This window comes from Equus caballus, chromosome 1, assembly GCF_041296265.1.
Source record: "Equus caballus isolate H_3958 breed thoroughbred chromosome 1, TB-T2T, whole genome shotgun sequence".
In the NCBI taxonomy this organism is placed as follows: Eukaryota; Metazoa; Chordata; class Mammalia; order Perissodactyla; family Equidae; genus Equus; species Equus caballus.
This window is the reverse complement of record NC_091684.1, coordinates 106,653,474-106,668,608: the sequence shown is the minus strand read 5'-3', so window position 1 is coordinate 106,668,608 and position 15,135 is coordinate 106,653,474. Positions and strand designations below refer to the sequence as shown.

The following is a 15,135-nucleotide window of genomic DNA, read 5'->3' as shown; positions in this document are numbered from 1 at the left end:
ATGAAACTGGGTTTGGCTCCAATTATTTCTGAGCCCCTTTCTAGATGGGATGATTTATGGTTCAAAGTCTTGATCTTCTTCCTAACTCACAAACGCTCCAAGACGTCTAGAAACGAAAATAATCAACATGGTGCCTGACTGTTTAGAGAGCTCCTTGAGTATGTCACCGCACCAGTCTGACAGTGACCCTGTGAGTCAGACAGCCTCAGTGGCCCAGAGGTGACCCCAACTCTCAGAAGGGGAAACCGAGGGCAGAGAAGTGCTATGATGTGGCAAGCTCATCCAGTCAAGAAGTAGGGAAAATGGGGTGTTCCCACAAGTGGTTGCCTCGCCACCTTGGCCATTTTCTGGGTACTCCAGCTCTCTCCGTGGGGACAGCTAGAGCCATCCCCCATGCTCACAGCTCATCCCTATGGAGGGACAGATGGAGCTTCCACGAGCCACAGGGATAGAGAGATGCAGCAAGAGGAAAGGTAGAGGGGAGTAAAGGCTGCTCATTTGAGGAGGACGCAAGAGAAGGGCCAGGAAGAATTAGAATCCACCCTTCAGGAAAGATGCTCGCAACATCAGCTTCCGGTTTTAGCCACCCAGCCCTTCAGCCATCCCTCTTCTGCTCTGCATCCAAGGCAACCTCGGAACGCCAAAGCTCTACTTGGAGAGGCCACCCAGCCCCACACTCTCCCATTCAGACTCTCTCTGGCCGTGGGCAATCAGGGACACAGCCCTGCCGACCAGGCCTCAGCCCAGAGTGGAGCTGGCTGGGAACCAGCCACCAGCTTCCTGAACCCCCGCCAGCCTCAGCTGGTGCCTTGTCTCCTGTGGGAGCTGACCTGACCTCAGAGGCCAGGACACCACGGGGTGATCAAGGAGGCCAGGGAAGAAGGCTTGGCTAAGACACAGCCTCGGGGGAGGCTGCTGTCGGGAACAGGTCAGGAGGAGAGCCCCAAAGACTCCCCCGCCAGTGGAGGCCTGTCTGTGCCTGTGCTGGCCGGCGCCACTTGGCCGACACCATACCCGTCATGATCTCGCTTGCCTTCCTCTCCAACCCCAGGCAGGGCAATTTTCACCTAAGGAACTGTAATTTTACAAAACAAAGCATCCTCCTAGACCTGCATGTCCACCCTTCATTTTATCATTAATTTATCATAATGGTCATCTATTCGTGACTGTACGTGTGTGTATACCAACATACACTAGTATGCATAAGAGGACAGCAAAAGGGTATAGGCAATATAGTGTAACACTGAATGTTGGCCTGCTCTGCCATTTACTGGCCATGTGAAATCAAGCAAGTCAAATTCCATCTCTGGACTCAGGCTCCCCATCTGCAAAATGGGACTAATAGTCGTACTTCTCCTTTAAAGTTGGTGTGAAGCTTTTAAGAGGTATTACCTATGAAGCGCTTGGAACAGTGGCTGGGACACAGTAAGTGCTCCATAAATGTGAGCTGTTATTAGCTACATCGTATCGACAGCTTTCTCTTTGTCGGGCACGACACGGGGCACTGAACCTCAGACCCTCTGAGGCGGTTACTATCATCCCCGCCTTAGAGAAAAGAGAAGTGAGGCCCAGAGCAGGGCACCGGAGAGGCCAGGCTGGGCAGCGCTGCTGGGAAAGGAATCCTGAAATTCCCACCACCCAGGCCGGGGACACTTCTGACGGGATAAGCCAGATGGGAGGATGGGGGTGGGCGGCCAGAGGTGAGGCTGGAGAGGAAGGCGGGGCCCCCAAGCACACAGATTGCTCCCCCCATATGTAAATAGAGCTCAGCAGAGCCCTCGCCTCCCCGAGTGGATTTTTAATTGGCGTGGGCTGCAGGCTGCAAGGAGCGCTGGGGCTGCCAGCCTCACAGAGTTGCTGCCTCTAGGGACCCTGAATTTGGAAACATCGCCCCAGAGGGAGCCACAGTCATGGGCAAGGCTCTGGGTTTGACAGAGCGCCCAGAACGGGCGCCAGGGCAGAGGAGAAGGCAGTGCCTGCACCAGCACCTGGGAAGAGAATCTTCCAGCAACCCGTGGACCCCAGAAAAGCCCCTGCCCCTCTCTGGGCCTCTCTTGGGACCCTCATGGGTAACCTGAGGGAGGTGGTGACCACAGCGGTCCCTTCCAGCTCTGAATTCTGGGAGTGCCACACTCAGGGGTAGGCAGAAATGTGAGGATCCTCGTGGGGCTTCTAAGGGTCCCCTGGGCCCTGAGCTTCTGTCTTGGCTGCATAGGAGTCCTCGCCCTTGAGGATCCCATCCATCAAAGAGGAGCTGCCCTGATGCCCGGCCCCCAGGAGTCTCCGTGCTTCCCAAAGTGGAGACCAGCAAGGCTCAGGGGATGACAGACAGCTGAGCTGATGGCTCAGTTGGTCACCAGTAGATCTGGGGAATCGAGTCCAGCCTCCATTCAGGCCACCCTTAGATTTGATTGCCGGAACATTCCATCGCCCTCCACAAGACCCTCACAGATGGGCCATTCCCAAAATGCTGCCCCTTGCGAGAAAAAGAACTTTATGGGTGAAAATGGTCTGCTTCTCCCTTCCCAACAAGCCACAGGGTGTGCAGCTGAAAGACCACAGCCAGAGAGAGAACAGAGCCGACAGAACCAGAGAGGCCGTGAGAGGCGCACCAGAGGAGAAGCCACAAGACTCTTCTAGATCTTTCCTTTCATGACACACCCACCTCAACCACCGGGGCTCAAGTTCTGTTCTTTACTTTGTTTTTTCAATCAGCAGAACGGGACTGATAATCCCTGCTTATGTCCTTCGAGTAGCTGCGGCAGAAATAAACTCAACTGCGAAACGGAAACCATGACAGAAATCCGTGCTGGGATATTTGTGGAGATGAAGAATTTGCTACATGGTGATGAAAGGGAGCAACCTGAGGGATCCTAAGAGACTGGCTTTTGAGAACTGGCCTGGCCCCCAGGATCCTGGGGCCTTAGAAATCCTGATGGGGAGCTGAGATCGCCAGCACCACCCAGCGGATCCCTCCTCCTGTCTCCCCAGCTCCCCTTCCCGATTACCAGCCCCTCCCAGGACCAGAGCCAAGAGGGGGAGCCAGGGGCTCCAGGACCACCTCTGCTCCCCTCAACTCTTCTCCCTCCCAAGCCCAGGCCCTTCCCATCACAATGACAGTGGGCACCAAGCTTGTTGATTGTGTATGCACCAGCAATAAAAAATTTATCTTGTAACCCCAAAACACTCATATTTATTTAAATTCGATGCTTATATCTCTTCAATCCATACATTAAATATTAAAGATTCCCTTTTCCAGACAAGAATAATTTAAAACAGAGGTTCTAACATCTTCTTCTCACACGGGCGGAGGCCCCTGCTCCCGCAATGAGGTGATGTTCTGCGGAGGGCCGCCTCCACCCAGCCTGGTGCGCAGGTGGGGATGGGGAGCCACGAAGCTGGGCGTGGGCCTCTGATGAGGCCGCAGGACCCAGCACATTCTTGCTGAGTGCGGCATTTGGTCTGAGCAGTTGACTCAGGGTGTGGCACTTTCTGGACGGCCCCCAGTTCTGTAGAGGTGGGAAGGAAGGAAGGGAAAAATGGCCAGTGGCCAATGGCCAGTGAGGGAGCACCCTCTGCCCTCCTGCTGGTGGCAGGGTCACAAGGGTCAGCACCAATCCCCAAGGGGGTGCCCTTAGAAGTGGCCGTGCAGAGCCTTGGAGATGTTCCTTGGGCCCAAGCTGGAAGGGACACTGCCCCACGGCCTCGATTCATAATTGAATTTACAGGCTGAGAAAGGCTACAGTCCTCTACCACGGCTCACGGCAGGTTAAGGGCAGAGCCAGGCATGGGACTCATGCATCCCATCCCTTTCTCCTATCCTACCCTGCCATCGGTCCACTGGAGGCCCTGAAGGGAGGCTGGAGATGGTGTCTGTGATCTCAGAATCAGCCACTGAATGGAGCACTTGACATGGGGACCCCAGGTGGCAGTGGAGATGCCATGATACTGGCAAAGGCCATCATGAGAGAGGGCCACCGGCTACCCACACTCCCTCCCAAGAGCCAGCTGGGGTAGGGGCCCCTCCACCCAGAGAGAAGAAAGAGGCAACAGGCAGGGCCAGGATGGAGACCATCCCAGGGGGACAGGCGTTAGGCCCCTCTGTCCCTTCTCCCCAGCAGCACACTCCACTTCATCCAGGCAGGAGGAAAGGAGCCCTTTGCAAGACCCCAAGCCGCCGCCCAGGCTCCAGGCTCAGCCCTCCAGGGCCCGGTTCACCAGCACTCTCAAAGCCAGGGCCAGGCTGGGCTGGTATTACCCAAAGCTGCCATGTGCTCAAGTCCCCTGGAGCTACGGAGCTGATTCCCTGGGCCCCAGGGTGGGCGTCAGGAGACTGATCTGGGCTTACGGGGTGCTGAGGACTCTGGCTCCAGGGAGGGCCTGAAGCCCACCCACCAAGAGCCTGGCCTCGAGGCAAAATTCCAGGGCTTCTGGAGCCCAGGGTCCCCAGTTTTCATTCTGGAAGTACCTATGTCCCCAGGGCTATAACCACTCTCCTTTCCAAATCTCGCTTCAAAGGCCCTTCACATCTCAGCCTACCTCCCTCAGGCCCAGCCCCAATCTGGGGCTCCTGACTGAGCCCACGATGCCCCTGGGGCCTGACTCACACCCCTGCCTGCATCCCCACTCTCACTGGTAATTGTCAAGGCTGGCTCTCCCCTTGATCCTTAGAAAGGCTGAGCACCAAGGAGCCATTTCAACAGCCAAAGCCTGGAATGATCCTTCACCAAGCCAGGGGAGGGCCTACAAGGAAGACAGAGGAAATAAAAGGCCCAGAGAGCTGGAAACACCAGGGACCCTACGGTGGCACATATAGAGACTCAGCTGGTGGCTCATAGACCCAGCCAAGAGCCATGGTCTTTGCAAGCCCAGGTGCCCAACCCCAAGAACACCAGGCCCAGTGATGCCATCTTCTCCCCCTTGTTCCTCTTTCTAACAGCCAAAGGATGCACCATTCAAACCCAGACCCAGGCAGGCCTGGCCCAGAGAGACAGCCCAGATGGCCACCACCCTCCTGCCTTTGTGACGTAAGAGCCTGGCTGGGTGCGGCCGCATGGACCCTTCTAGGTAAGGTTACTGTGTATCAAGAGCTCCAGTGGCAAAAGGACTGGCCTCCTGAACAGAAAGAGGCCAAAAGGGAGGGCCCTTTGAGAAGGTGGAGGTGAGACCCACACTTCGACCCTGATGCCTTACAGCTGATTTCCTCCTGATCCTAATGGGGCAGCCACCTCCCCCACAGCCAGCCTCCGATGGGTACACAGGAGCCATGCTGCACACCACCCCTAGAAGGAGGACCACAGGGACTCTCTCGTCCCTCTTAAAACCCGGGTACAATCAGTTCAGCACCTCAGGGAGGGCCCTCAGGACTCCACAGCCCCAAAAACCGGAGGGTGAATCTGTGGGGGCCGGCCCCAGGTCCCTTAGCTGGGCGTGATGGAAGTCCAGCTTCTGCCCCAGCCTCTTCCTCATCCCCCCATCTGCCCATGCTGCACCCCTGGGCATAGATCAGCATGAAAAGCTTCAGGCTCATGAAAGGCTGGGGGACCCCTTGACTTCACATCTCTGGTAGCATCAGAAATCTGAAGAACACGCTCCTCTCCAGCAAAGCCTGGGCTTCCACCAGAGCCCCCTTCCCAGATGACTGCAAAGTCAGGTCCCCTCCTCTGCCTCAAGGGCTCCTCCTTGCCCTCAAGCCCCTCCCTCCAGCCTGTTTCTACAGACAGCGCCACAGAGTGGGGGGCCCAGGCCGTAGTGTTACACTGGCTCGCTGCTGGGGCTGTGTGCCCCAGGGAAAGTTACTTTGCCACCCTGAGCCTCCATTCTCCAGGGTTGAAACAGGGATGGTGACATCTGCTTTCCAAGTCAGCATGATTCCCCGCCCTTTCTCCATGGCCCTCTGCCTCCAGGCTAGAAGGCTGGGCCCTTCCCCGAGTTCAGTCAATACCAGCCATAGATATAACAGGGCACTGGGGAGAAGATGGGGTGAGGAAGGGTCATCCCACCCATGACCTCCGACCCTCCCCCACCTGCCACTGGCAAGCTCCCGTGGGAACTCAGTTTCCCGGCCCATAGACATTGGGGTGGATTTCAGGAAAGGAGTCTTTACTTCCTGCCAAAGAGTGTGAATCCTGAGACGAGGATGGAGACACACACAGAGGGGCTCCCAATCCAGTTCTGCTCACTGTCCCCCCACATGCCCTTCTGGGGCCCTCCAAAGGCAAAGGGGACAAGAGGCAGCCCCATCCCCTCCCATTACCAACCTTTCCAGCAGCCCTATCTTGGACCTTCTGCCTGGAAAGGCCAACCCAGCTCTGCCCTATCAAACTGCTCCCCAGGCATCATTTTCAGAGGAGCTACAGCTCTGCGTGGCTATACAGAGCCACTGTGGTTGTGGCCGTCCCTGCCTCCCGCTGGCTTCCTACAGATACACACCTCCCTGGAGAAGAGAACGAGCTGGATGAGGCTCGCCAGCTCTCAGAGCCCCACACTGGGCACCAGTGCACCTTCTCTTCAACCCTTGGCCCCCCCAATCCCCTGGAAATCCTGAGGTCCAGCTCATGAGCCCCTGGACCACTGCTAAGCTCCCCCACCCCCTCGCCCCCCCACACACAGCACAGACAGTGCACTTGCAAGTTGGAGTTTCTCTGACTGTCTCACTCAGGACCCTCCTCCCTGCATCCTTGGGGATACTGGAATGCTGTGGCCTGCAGGGCGGGAGGGGCAAAGTTGGGTCCATCCTGTTCCTCCTGCCTTCCCGCCCCCACCCTTGGCTGTTTATCTTGGCATCTCCAGCCAGTGGCTTGAAGGTGTTGAAGGGGTGAATGGCAGAGCCAAGATATGGGTCAAGCCCATCTCCTGGGCCAGGAGTCGGGGACAGCTCCTGGGCTGTACACTTCCTTCAAACTGTTGGCTACAGGAACATGAGTGGAGTCTCCATTAAGCCCAGAGGGCTGGTGAGCTTTCGAGAGAGCAGGACTGCAATTCCTCTGGCTTTGCAGCCCCATGGCGCTGGGGCTTGAGACACAGCAGGGCCGACGCCTGTGAGAGCAGAGCCAGAGGCAGACCAGCCCCTCCTGAGTCCAGCCAAACGCCTTCCTCAGACCCCAGCCAGGACTGCAGGCAAGCCCTTCTCAGCATCCCACCCAGTCTGAGGGTCCCCAAGGGGTGGGGACCTTAGGGGCAGACAGGCGAGAGCTATCACCTGAAGAATCCCATTGCCTCCACACCCTTCTCTGGATGGCAGCATGGGGGCGGGGGTCACTTGGCCGAGGGCAGTGGAAGAAAAGAGATGGGCATGCTCCCTGGACCCTGAGCTCTTCTGTGTCCCCGCCCAGGCTTCTACCCCCCCATCCCTGCCCAAGAAAAAATAACAGCAATAAAAAAAAAGAGCAGGCCACCACACGTCTCACTCCGACGGGGCAGAGCCAAGCAAACGCCCGTCGGAGTTTAATTTCCCAAGAAAACGCATCTTCACGTTCCTGTCAGAACCCCCATCCCCAAAAGACGCAACCACTCTCTCCTCTGCTCACCATCCTGACTCAGAAATTACCGGAGCAGTTATCACAGCTCAAACAGGGACGGGATCCGTAGGCGCCGATGAGGGTGGGAAGGGGGGGTGGGAGGGGGTCGTCTCGGAAATGCCCAAAATGGGGTTGGAGAGGGCGTGCGAGAGGAAAGGGGAAGAGGTAGGCGTCCATGACGGCCTCGACATGTCCAAAGTCTCCCCGTGAGCGGCGAGCTCCCAACTTGTTTACTTGACAGTGTGTTTTTGCCGTTTCCAAAAGGAAATAGTTAAAGCATCTCGGGTGCATGGCGAGAAGTCCCTATCTGTCACCTTTCCTCCCGGCTCAGCGCTACCGCCGCTGCCGCCGCCGCTGCCGGGGAATCAGATCTTGTCTACTTTATGCCACTTGAGCGTGGCCAAACTGTTGCTATTTAGTGGGGGGCAAAGAACCCGATTCTCGCCCTCGAAAGGAGCCACGGCGGGTGGGGGCGGGGGCGGGAGCTGGGCCCCGCGCGCGCCCTCGGCGGGCTGGGGTCCTCTCCGGGGAGAGGCATACACACACACACACACACACACACACGCATCACTGGATCGCGCCTCGCCAGGGCCGGAGTCACCTGGAATACGCAGCCCGAGAGCATCTCCCGAGCCAGCGCGAGCCTGACGCGCGCCCGGCGGGCGGCGGGCGGCGGGCAGCGGCGAGCCGGGGCGGGCGAGGGCCGGCTCCCTCCCGGCCGCGGGCGGGCGAGCGGGCGGGCGCGAGGGAGACGCGGAGCGAGGGGAAGGCGGGCTGGGGAGCGGCCGCCCGACTTACATGGAAGTGATATTCCTTGAGATGTCCGTGATGTTGATGCTGGCGTTCCCATTGCTGTTCCCCGAATCCTGCCCTTCCAGGAGGGGGAAGAGGTTGCCATCGTCCGGCCGCCGGCAATTGATCTCAGTCTTGCTGCAGACACAATTTGCAGGGCAAGCCAGCACGGAGCCCACATAGTCCAGCCAGACGCTTCCCAGCAAGAAAATCCGCCAGAAACTACACTTGGCTGGGCAAAGAGAGACATCCATCTCCGATCACTGCTTCTAAAAAAGAGGAGGAGGAGAGGAGAGGGGGGTGGGGTGGGGGGAGTGGGGAGAGCTGGGGGGGAAGGAAACAAAGACGGCGAGGGAGGGGGGAAGGGGGAGGGGGGCCTCTGCCTTTGAAACGCCGTGCGATCAGATGCAAAATCCTTCAGCGTCTGAAGCCATCGCGGCCGCCGCCGCCGCCGCCGCCGCCGGGTGGGAGCCGCGGGAAGCGCCTAGTGGCGCGTTCTGCCTGGCATGGTGGCCGGCTCGGCGCCCGCCGGCTCGCCGAGTCCGGGGGCTTGGGAAGCGAGCCGCGCTCTCCGACTCCGAGACTTTGCAGGGTTGCAACAGACGGTGGGGAGGCAAAAAAGGGGGGGGGAAAGGAGAAGGAAAATATGGTGCCAAAGTCACTAAGTCCCACCTACTGGGCAGAATTAAAACGGACACACCTGCAAAACACACACACACACACACTCTCACACAGACGCACACCCGGAGCCAGGGGGAAGGAGGAGGAGGAGGAAGATGCAGTCGGAGCTGCAGCAGCCGCGGCGAATGGCTCGCCGCGCGCCTGCAGAAATGTCCGAGTGCTCCGAGCCTTACGAAACGCACGGGTTATCGGAGCGTCTTCCTCGGCTCCCTCCCTCTCTCCCCTCCCTCCCCTCCCTCCTCGCAGCCTCCTCCCCCTGCCCCCCGCCCCGGCTGGGAGCGGCAGGAGAGCGGAATCTCCCCCCTCCCTCCCTCTCCCCCTCCTTCTCCCCACACCCCTCTCTCTCCCCGCCCGGCCTCTCCCCTCCTCCCTCCCCACCCACCCACCCACTCGCCGGCTCGCGGCTCTCGCCCGCACCGCCACCCGCAGCCGCGCGGCCGCCCGCCCGCCCCGCTCCACGCCTCGCGGCCCGGCGTCCGCTCTCCGCAGCCCGGGGAAACCGAGACGGAAGGGAAAAAGTTGCAGTTGGGATTGCGGGGGTCTGGGCTGGGGAGGGGGAGTTGGCGAGCCGGCTGCGCGACGCGGAGAGGCGCTCTCCCTTCCACTTTTTGGCCCTCGCGCTGCCCGGTTTTGCTGCAGTTTGGACCATGAGAGGAAGTGAAATGAACGCCGCGGAGGTGACCGGGGAGCGCTCCCGAGGCTGGGTGGGGGACACAGGCTCGCTGACGGCGATAGGGGATCCGGGAGCGCAGAGGAACCCCAGAGAGGCACCGAGAGCCGGGGGCCGGGGCCGCGGACGCGCGGTCCTCCGTCTACGTGACACTCGTTTCCGTGCTCGAGAGTCCGGGAGCCGGGTTCGGCTGGGAGGGGACTGCGGGGCGCGGCCGGGTGGGTGCCCCCGCGCCCCTGCGCCTTCTTGGCGGCGGGTTTTGCGTTCGGCCCTGGGCAGGCGGGGAGCGGGGAAGGAAGGAACAAGCGCCACGGGGCTGCGCCGGAGAGCGGAGGTGGCCCCGGGCGAGCTGTGCGTGCGCGAGGAACGGCCGGGGAAATTGAGATGCAAGGGGCACTTTTTGGCAAGCACCAGGCCAGCACCGTCAGAGACCGGCCTTTCTCGGGGGCGCTGCGCTGGCTGTCGGGTGAGGGGGCGGGCGGGCTGCTTTCTCCGGATTCGGGGGCGCAGAACCTCCCTCCTCCCCTCCCACACCGGCACCCCTTCCTGGTAGGGGCGCAAAGCAGGTGCAGCCTTTGACACGAGCTCAGATCCCATCGGGAGAAGGGGAGGGGGAGGGTCCCCGCTTTTTGCCTCGGTCGGGATTTCTTTTTTTTTTTTAATAAAACGTCAAAATGCCAAGCGTGAGGTGTTTGCTGAGAAAACCGGAGCCCTCGCTGTGGGAAAGGCTAAGAAAGGGTTAGGGAAGCGCGAGCAGGCAGACACTACAGCATTCACACGCAGAAGAAAGCGCTGCTTTCCTTCCCGAGCTGGGATGAGGGCCGGCGAGGAAGCGAGCACGCTGAATTCAACCGCAGCCAGCATCTGAAAGGCTTCGCCCCCGCCCCCTGTGGATTCCGATGCAGGTCATGCAACTTGCAGGCAAGATGGGGGAAGGGGATGCGGGTACCACCCGCCCGCCCCTGGCGCAACCACAGACAGGCCGGGCGCCTGCGAGTGGCAGTGTCGCTGTTAGTAAACTTGGAAGAAAAAGAGAGAAAGAAAAGAACATGTCTATAAAAGGCAGTATTCCCGACTCCCCCTTCCATGCCGCCTTCCCTTGGCCTCAGTGAGAGTTTTACCCCCGTGCCAGTATGGCCTTGTCCCCAGACTGGCACTTTGCCCTCCCACCAGCAGGAGGGGACAGAGAGTGGAGACCTCCTTAGACTCAAACCAGTTCCTACTGGCCCTGGGCCAATCCCTGACACCCTTAGTCCTCTGGGACTCTCCCTGCCACTTCAAGTGCCATTCTGGCATTGGCTCTAGAATATTTGTTTGAAAGTGAGGGAAACTGAGGCACAGTCAAAGCTCTAGCTTGACCTCTCCCAGGAGGTGGTAGGTGGTGGCAGAGACACACAGGGAACCTTTCTCAGGGCAGATTCCAGTAAGAGGGAATGCCAAGTGGATTTAGCGTAGCATCAGTTCTCCAGCCGGGAACTAAAATGTTTGCCTCAAGAATGCCCAGTACACTTTTTTTTTTTTTGAGAGAGAGAGAGAAATGATCTTTAACATTTCCAGCACAGAACGGGGGACGGAGAGTCGTCCATAAGTCAGAACAAATAAAAAACTTTAATAACCTCTTTGGAGACGGTAGAAATGTGGACTGTGAAGGAAGGGGCCCTGATGGGACAAGCAGTCTTTCCTCGGGACGGTAAAATGGGATTAAGATGAGATGCCCTGTTTACGCCAGAGCTCTGGGCCTGAGCAGGAAGTGGCAGCTGACAAGGAGGAAGGTCCTTTTTAAATCAGATGATGGCCTGGGAGTGGGGAGAGCAGAGGCCAATTTCTGACCATAGGCAAATCACTTAAGCCGCCGGGCCTCAGCTTTCATGTCTGTGAAATAACTAGATCAGACCTCAATGCCCAAAGCGTGGCCTTCGGACCAGCAGCATCCACATCTTAGAAGCTTGTTAGAAACCCAGCATCTGAGGCGCTACCCCAGACCTATTAAACCAGAATATCCATTTTAACAAGCTCCCCAGGTGATTCATAAGCACATTACAGTTTGAGAAGTAGTGAGATGGTGCCCAAAGTCCCTTCCAGCTTGAATATTCTCTGATTCTACATGGACCTGGGCTGAAGAGATTGTTGAGAAAAGAAGATAGATCAATGGTGTGGATTCTCAGAATACTACTCAGGGTGAAATAAACTGGGTATTTCAGATGCAAGGGCCTTGTCAAAAACAGACCTGTGAAGTTTCACTAAAAGCACGAGAAGGTGCTGACGCTGCCCATGGAAATACACTCGTGCGTCACCAATTCTGAGCCTCTCAGAGAGGCCGGATTTGGATGAGAAGCAGGAGGAAGTGTCCGGCGTAGATACCCTCCTCTTGGTCAGTAGGGGTCCAGAGAATTTGGGGTAACTTTTCTCCTTGGTAAGAATGTTCTGGGCAAGGAACAATGCCTGTCACATCATCACAATTCCCAGGCTGCAGCCATCCCTGGGTCCCCGAGAGATCCTGACCCAGCTCAGCATCCCACCAATCAGAGGATAATCCCACCCATCCCTTGCTGCCAGCTGCAGTCTTCAAAATGAGAAAACTTCCAGTGCACTCCCCGCTGATGGATAAGAGGCAGGAATAGGCAAAGTTTTTTGAACAAAGTAAAGCTTTCAAACACTTTACAGCTGAGCAGATGCCTTCTGGAACCAGGGGTGTGGAGAAGATGGGGACGTTCCCAAGACTTGGATCTCCCACCAGACAGGCCAGGGTAGGGGCTGCCTCCCAGAGTACAGTGGGCCAAACTTCCCTACACCTAGAGAAACTGAACACGTGTCGCATCCCAAAGGGTGTATTCCAGGTATGTCAGCGCCTGAGATTTCTCCTTGACTGTTTGTTTATAAGGTATCCCCAGAGCTAACATATCTTGTCACCTAGAAAAGGAGGAGGCGAGTGGAGACTCAAGAGACATAGGAACAAGATGCTGACCTGGGCACAATCCCCTCCCAGTCCTCCCACCACTCAGACCCCTGCTGGCCTGCTGCTCCCGTCTGCCTATCTAGCCCAGCTGCATACCCTTTTCCAATGAACCCACCTGCCTAGGCGGTGGCCCCATTACTGGGATGCAGACCAGACCCCAGGCATTTTGGATTCCCCCCACCACGCCCCATTCCTATGGTGTGAGCCTAAATCCAGACACTGTGCTGCAGGACTTTCTAGTTTGAACAGAAATGGGACCCATTGCCTTAACTCTGGCCTGAGAAAGGAACTGCGGTACTGGGTGGTGACTGGGGGGAGCACAGGAGGAGACAGAGAAGACTGCACCCTGAAGAACTTGCTGCTCCAAAGAGCTGTCTGGAGCTGGCAGGTGTGGACTTGGGTCAGAGAAAGAGGTCTGTTTCCTCAGTGGTCCGTGCTCAAGATGCAAGGGGCAAAAACATGGTTGGAGGCTGGGAACCTGTGATGGTAGCTAGAAGGCCAGGAGTCAAGGAGGGAGTTTTGAGACTACGTGGAAAGTGAAAGCCCACCCATGAAGAGGGATAGCCAAGCACCAACGTGTCCAACCACAGGAGGCTCCAGCTCAGGACCCCCACTCAAGCCCCAGGGCACACACCTGCCAGGAGTTAGACCCACCTCCCAGGCTCAGCGCCCCTTGACTCTCACTCCTGTCCATTAAAGATTCCCTGAGGGGTCCTACATTCTCCTGTCCTACCCCATGGGAGTGTTGGGGGGGGGGTTGGTTTGGGGTCCTCCCCAGTGATGCCGTCCAGGTGGTCCTCCACTTATTCTGCTTACCCTGAATGATGGTTCATGGAGTCTGGGGGCTGGACAGGATTCCCAAGGCCAAAGACCTACAACCCCACTTGACACAGAAATCTCAGTAGCATCCCCAAGTGCCCAGTCTGCTCCTGCTGAACACCTTCAGGTAAGTGTGTGCCACCCCAGGCCTCCCACTCCATCCTCAACCAGCTTTATTCCTTGAAGCACCTTTGGTGTGAAATAACGCAGCCAGCCTCCTGAAGCTCCACCTCTTGGTCCTAGTACGGCCACCTGAACCCCAGGGAAAAATCCAGTCTCTTTTCTATAAGCCAGTCACGAGGCTGCCCACCTCCCACCTCTTCTCTGAGCAAAATATCCTCAGTTCCTTCCCAATGCTTCAAAAGCACAGCTTTCTGATCCTTCCCCACTGTCACTGGCAGTGCATTCAGGTTTGTTAACAGCCCCTTTAAAGTGTGGCTCCAAATCCTGCAGCCTACAGGTGCTCTGACCTTGGAGACAAGAGAGTAGGCAGCTCTAATGGGACTAAATACGGTGTCATGTAACAGACCCATTGAACTAAATTCACCACCCAATAGCATTTGAACGTGGGCAAGGCACGGAACTCTCTGTGCCTCAATTTCCCCATCTGCAAAATAGGAATTCAACGGTATTTACATCACAAGGTGGTTGTGAGACAATGCAGTAAAGCACTTTGAACAGTGCCTGACACCCAGCAAGCATTCTGTGAGTGTTAACGTCACAATCCCACCTGCAAGGTTCGGCCGGGGAGCCCCAGCGCCGGCATCCACTAACAGGGAACACGCAGCCACCATAAAGCTCGGCCGCACTCTCACGGAGCAGCGCCCCCTGGCCAGTTCCTGGGTCCGGCTGAGCTGCACGGGCTGTCGGTTGCAGCCCCCGCCCGCAGATGCTCTGGGCTCCTCTCCCAGACCCCAGAGTCGCGAGTGGCCAGGGAGGGTCCGAGAGCCAGGCTCCTGGGGAACAAGGCGCAGGGCGCTGAGAAGCAGCCCTGCCACCCTCCTTGGCCCCCTTGCCAGCTGGGTGTCCCTTCTGGGCAGGGCGGGGAGGGTGGGGGCGCTGGCTTTGGTGGCCTGGAGTAGGGTAGCCCCTGCTGAGTCACTGCTGGCTGGGCTGGGCTGGGCATTGAAAGCCGAAGCTGCCCCGTTCCTGGTCCTGTGGGCAGGGGCGCGTGGGGGTTCCCAGGGCGGGGCCCCTGCGCGCCATGCAGAGAACAAGGTCCAGGGCAGCCAGCTGGATTCAAGGAAGAAAATCAAAGTATTGGGAATCAGCGGGCTTCTGGGGAGAGCACACAGAAGGCAATCGGAAGAGGCTTCAGGCAGCATCACTCACAGGAAGTGAGGGGCCTAGAGGGCTTGTACCCCCACAACCCCTAGGTGCACCCACACCCTCACCCTGCTGCATAGACACAGCCACCCTCCCAGATGAGCTCCCCCACAGTAATGCATATCACACCCGCTGTGCACAGTACCCAGCCATTTACCTCTTTACTGACCAGAGGGCAGCCAGGGACAAGGGCCTTCATTTGGCAGAAGAAGGCGCTGGAATTGACAGGGTGGGGCAGAGACATCTGGGAGCCCGCCTGATTCCCAAGGGGATGTCTGTCCCGTTACCAGCTCTTAAAATGTAAGTTCCTTGAGGACAAGGACCTTCCTTGTTTTATTTACTGGTTTGCCAATCCCTTAAACAGCCGGAGA

The 15,135-nt window shown here is 57.9% G+C and overlaps 1 protein-coding gene across 5 annotated transcripts in view; it reads right to left on the bottom strand.

Moving 5' to 3' along the window:
- Positions 1-9,235, bottom strand: part of NTRK3 (neurotrophic receptor tyrosine kinase 3) — a 364,056-nt gene extending 354,821 nt beyond the window's left edge. Inside the window, exon 1 of one of the 5 annotated variants that reach the window (XM_023650428.2) lies at positions 8,319-9,235. In XM_023650428.2, the coding sequence (XP_023506196.1) occupies positions 8,319-8,566 (248 nt within the window). In that variant the 5' untranslated portion in view covers positions 8,567-9,235. The remainder of the gene's footprint in view (positions 1-8,318) is intronic. The other 4 variants (XM_023650421.2, XM_023650423.2, XM_023650373.2 and 1 more) reach the window with 4 other exon arrangements.
- Positions 9,236-15,135: the final 5,900 nt, after the last annotated feature.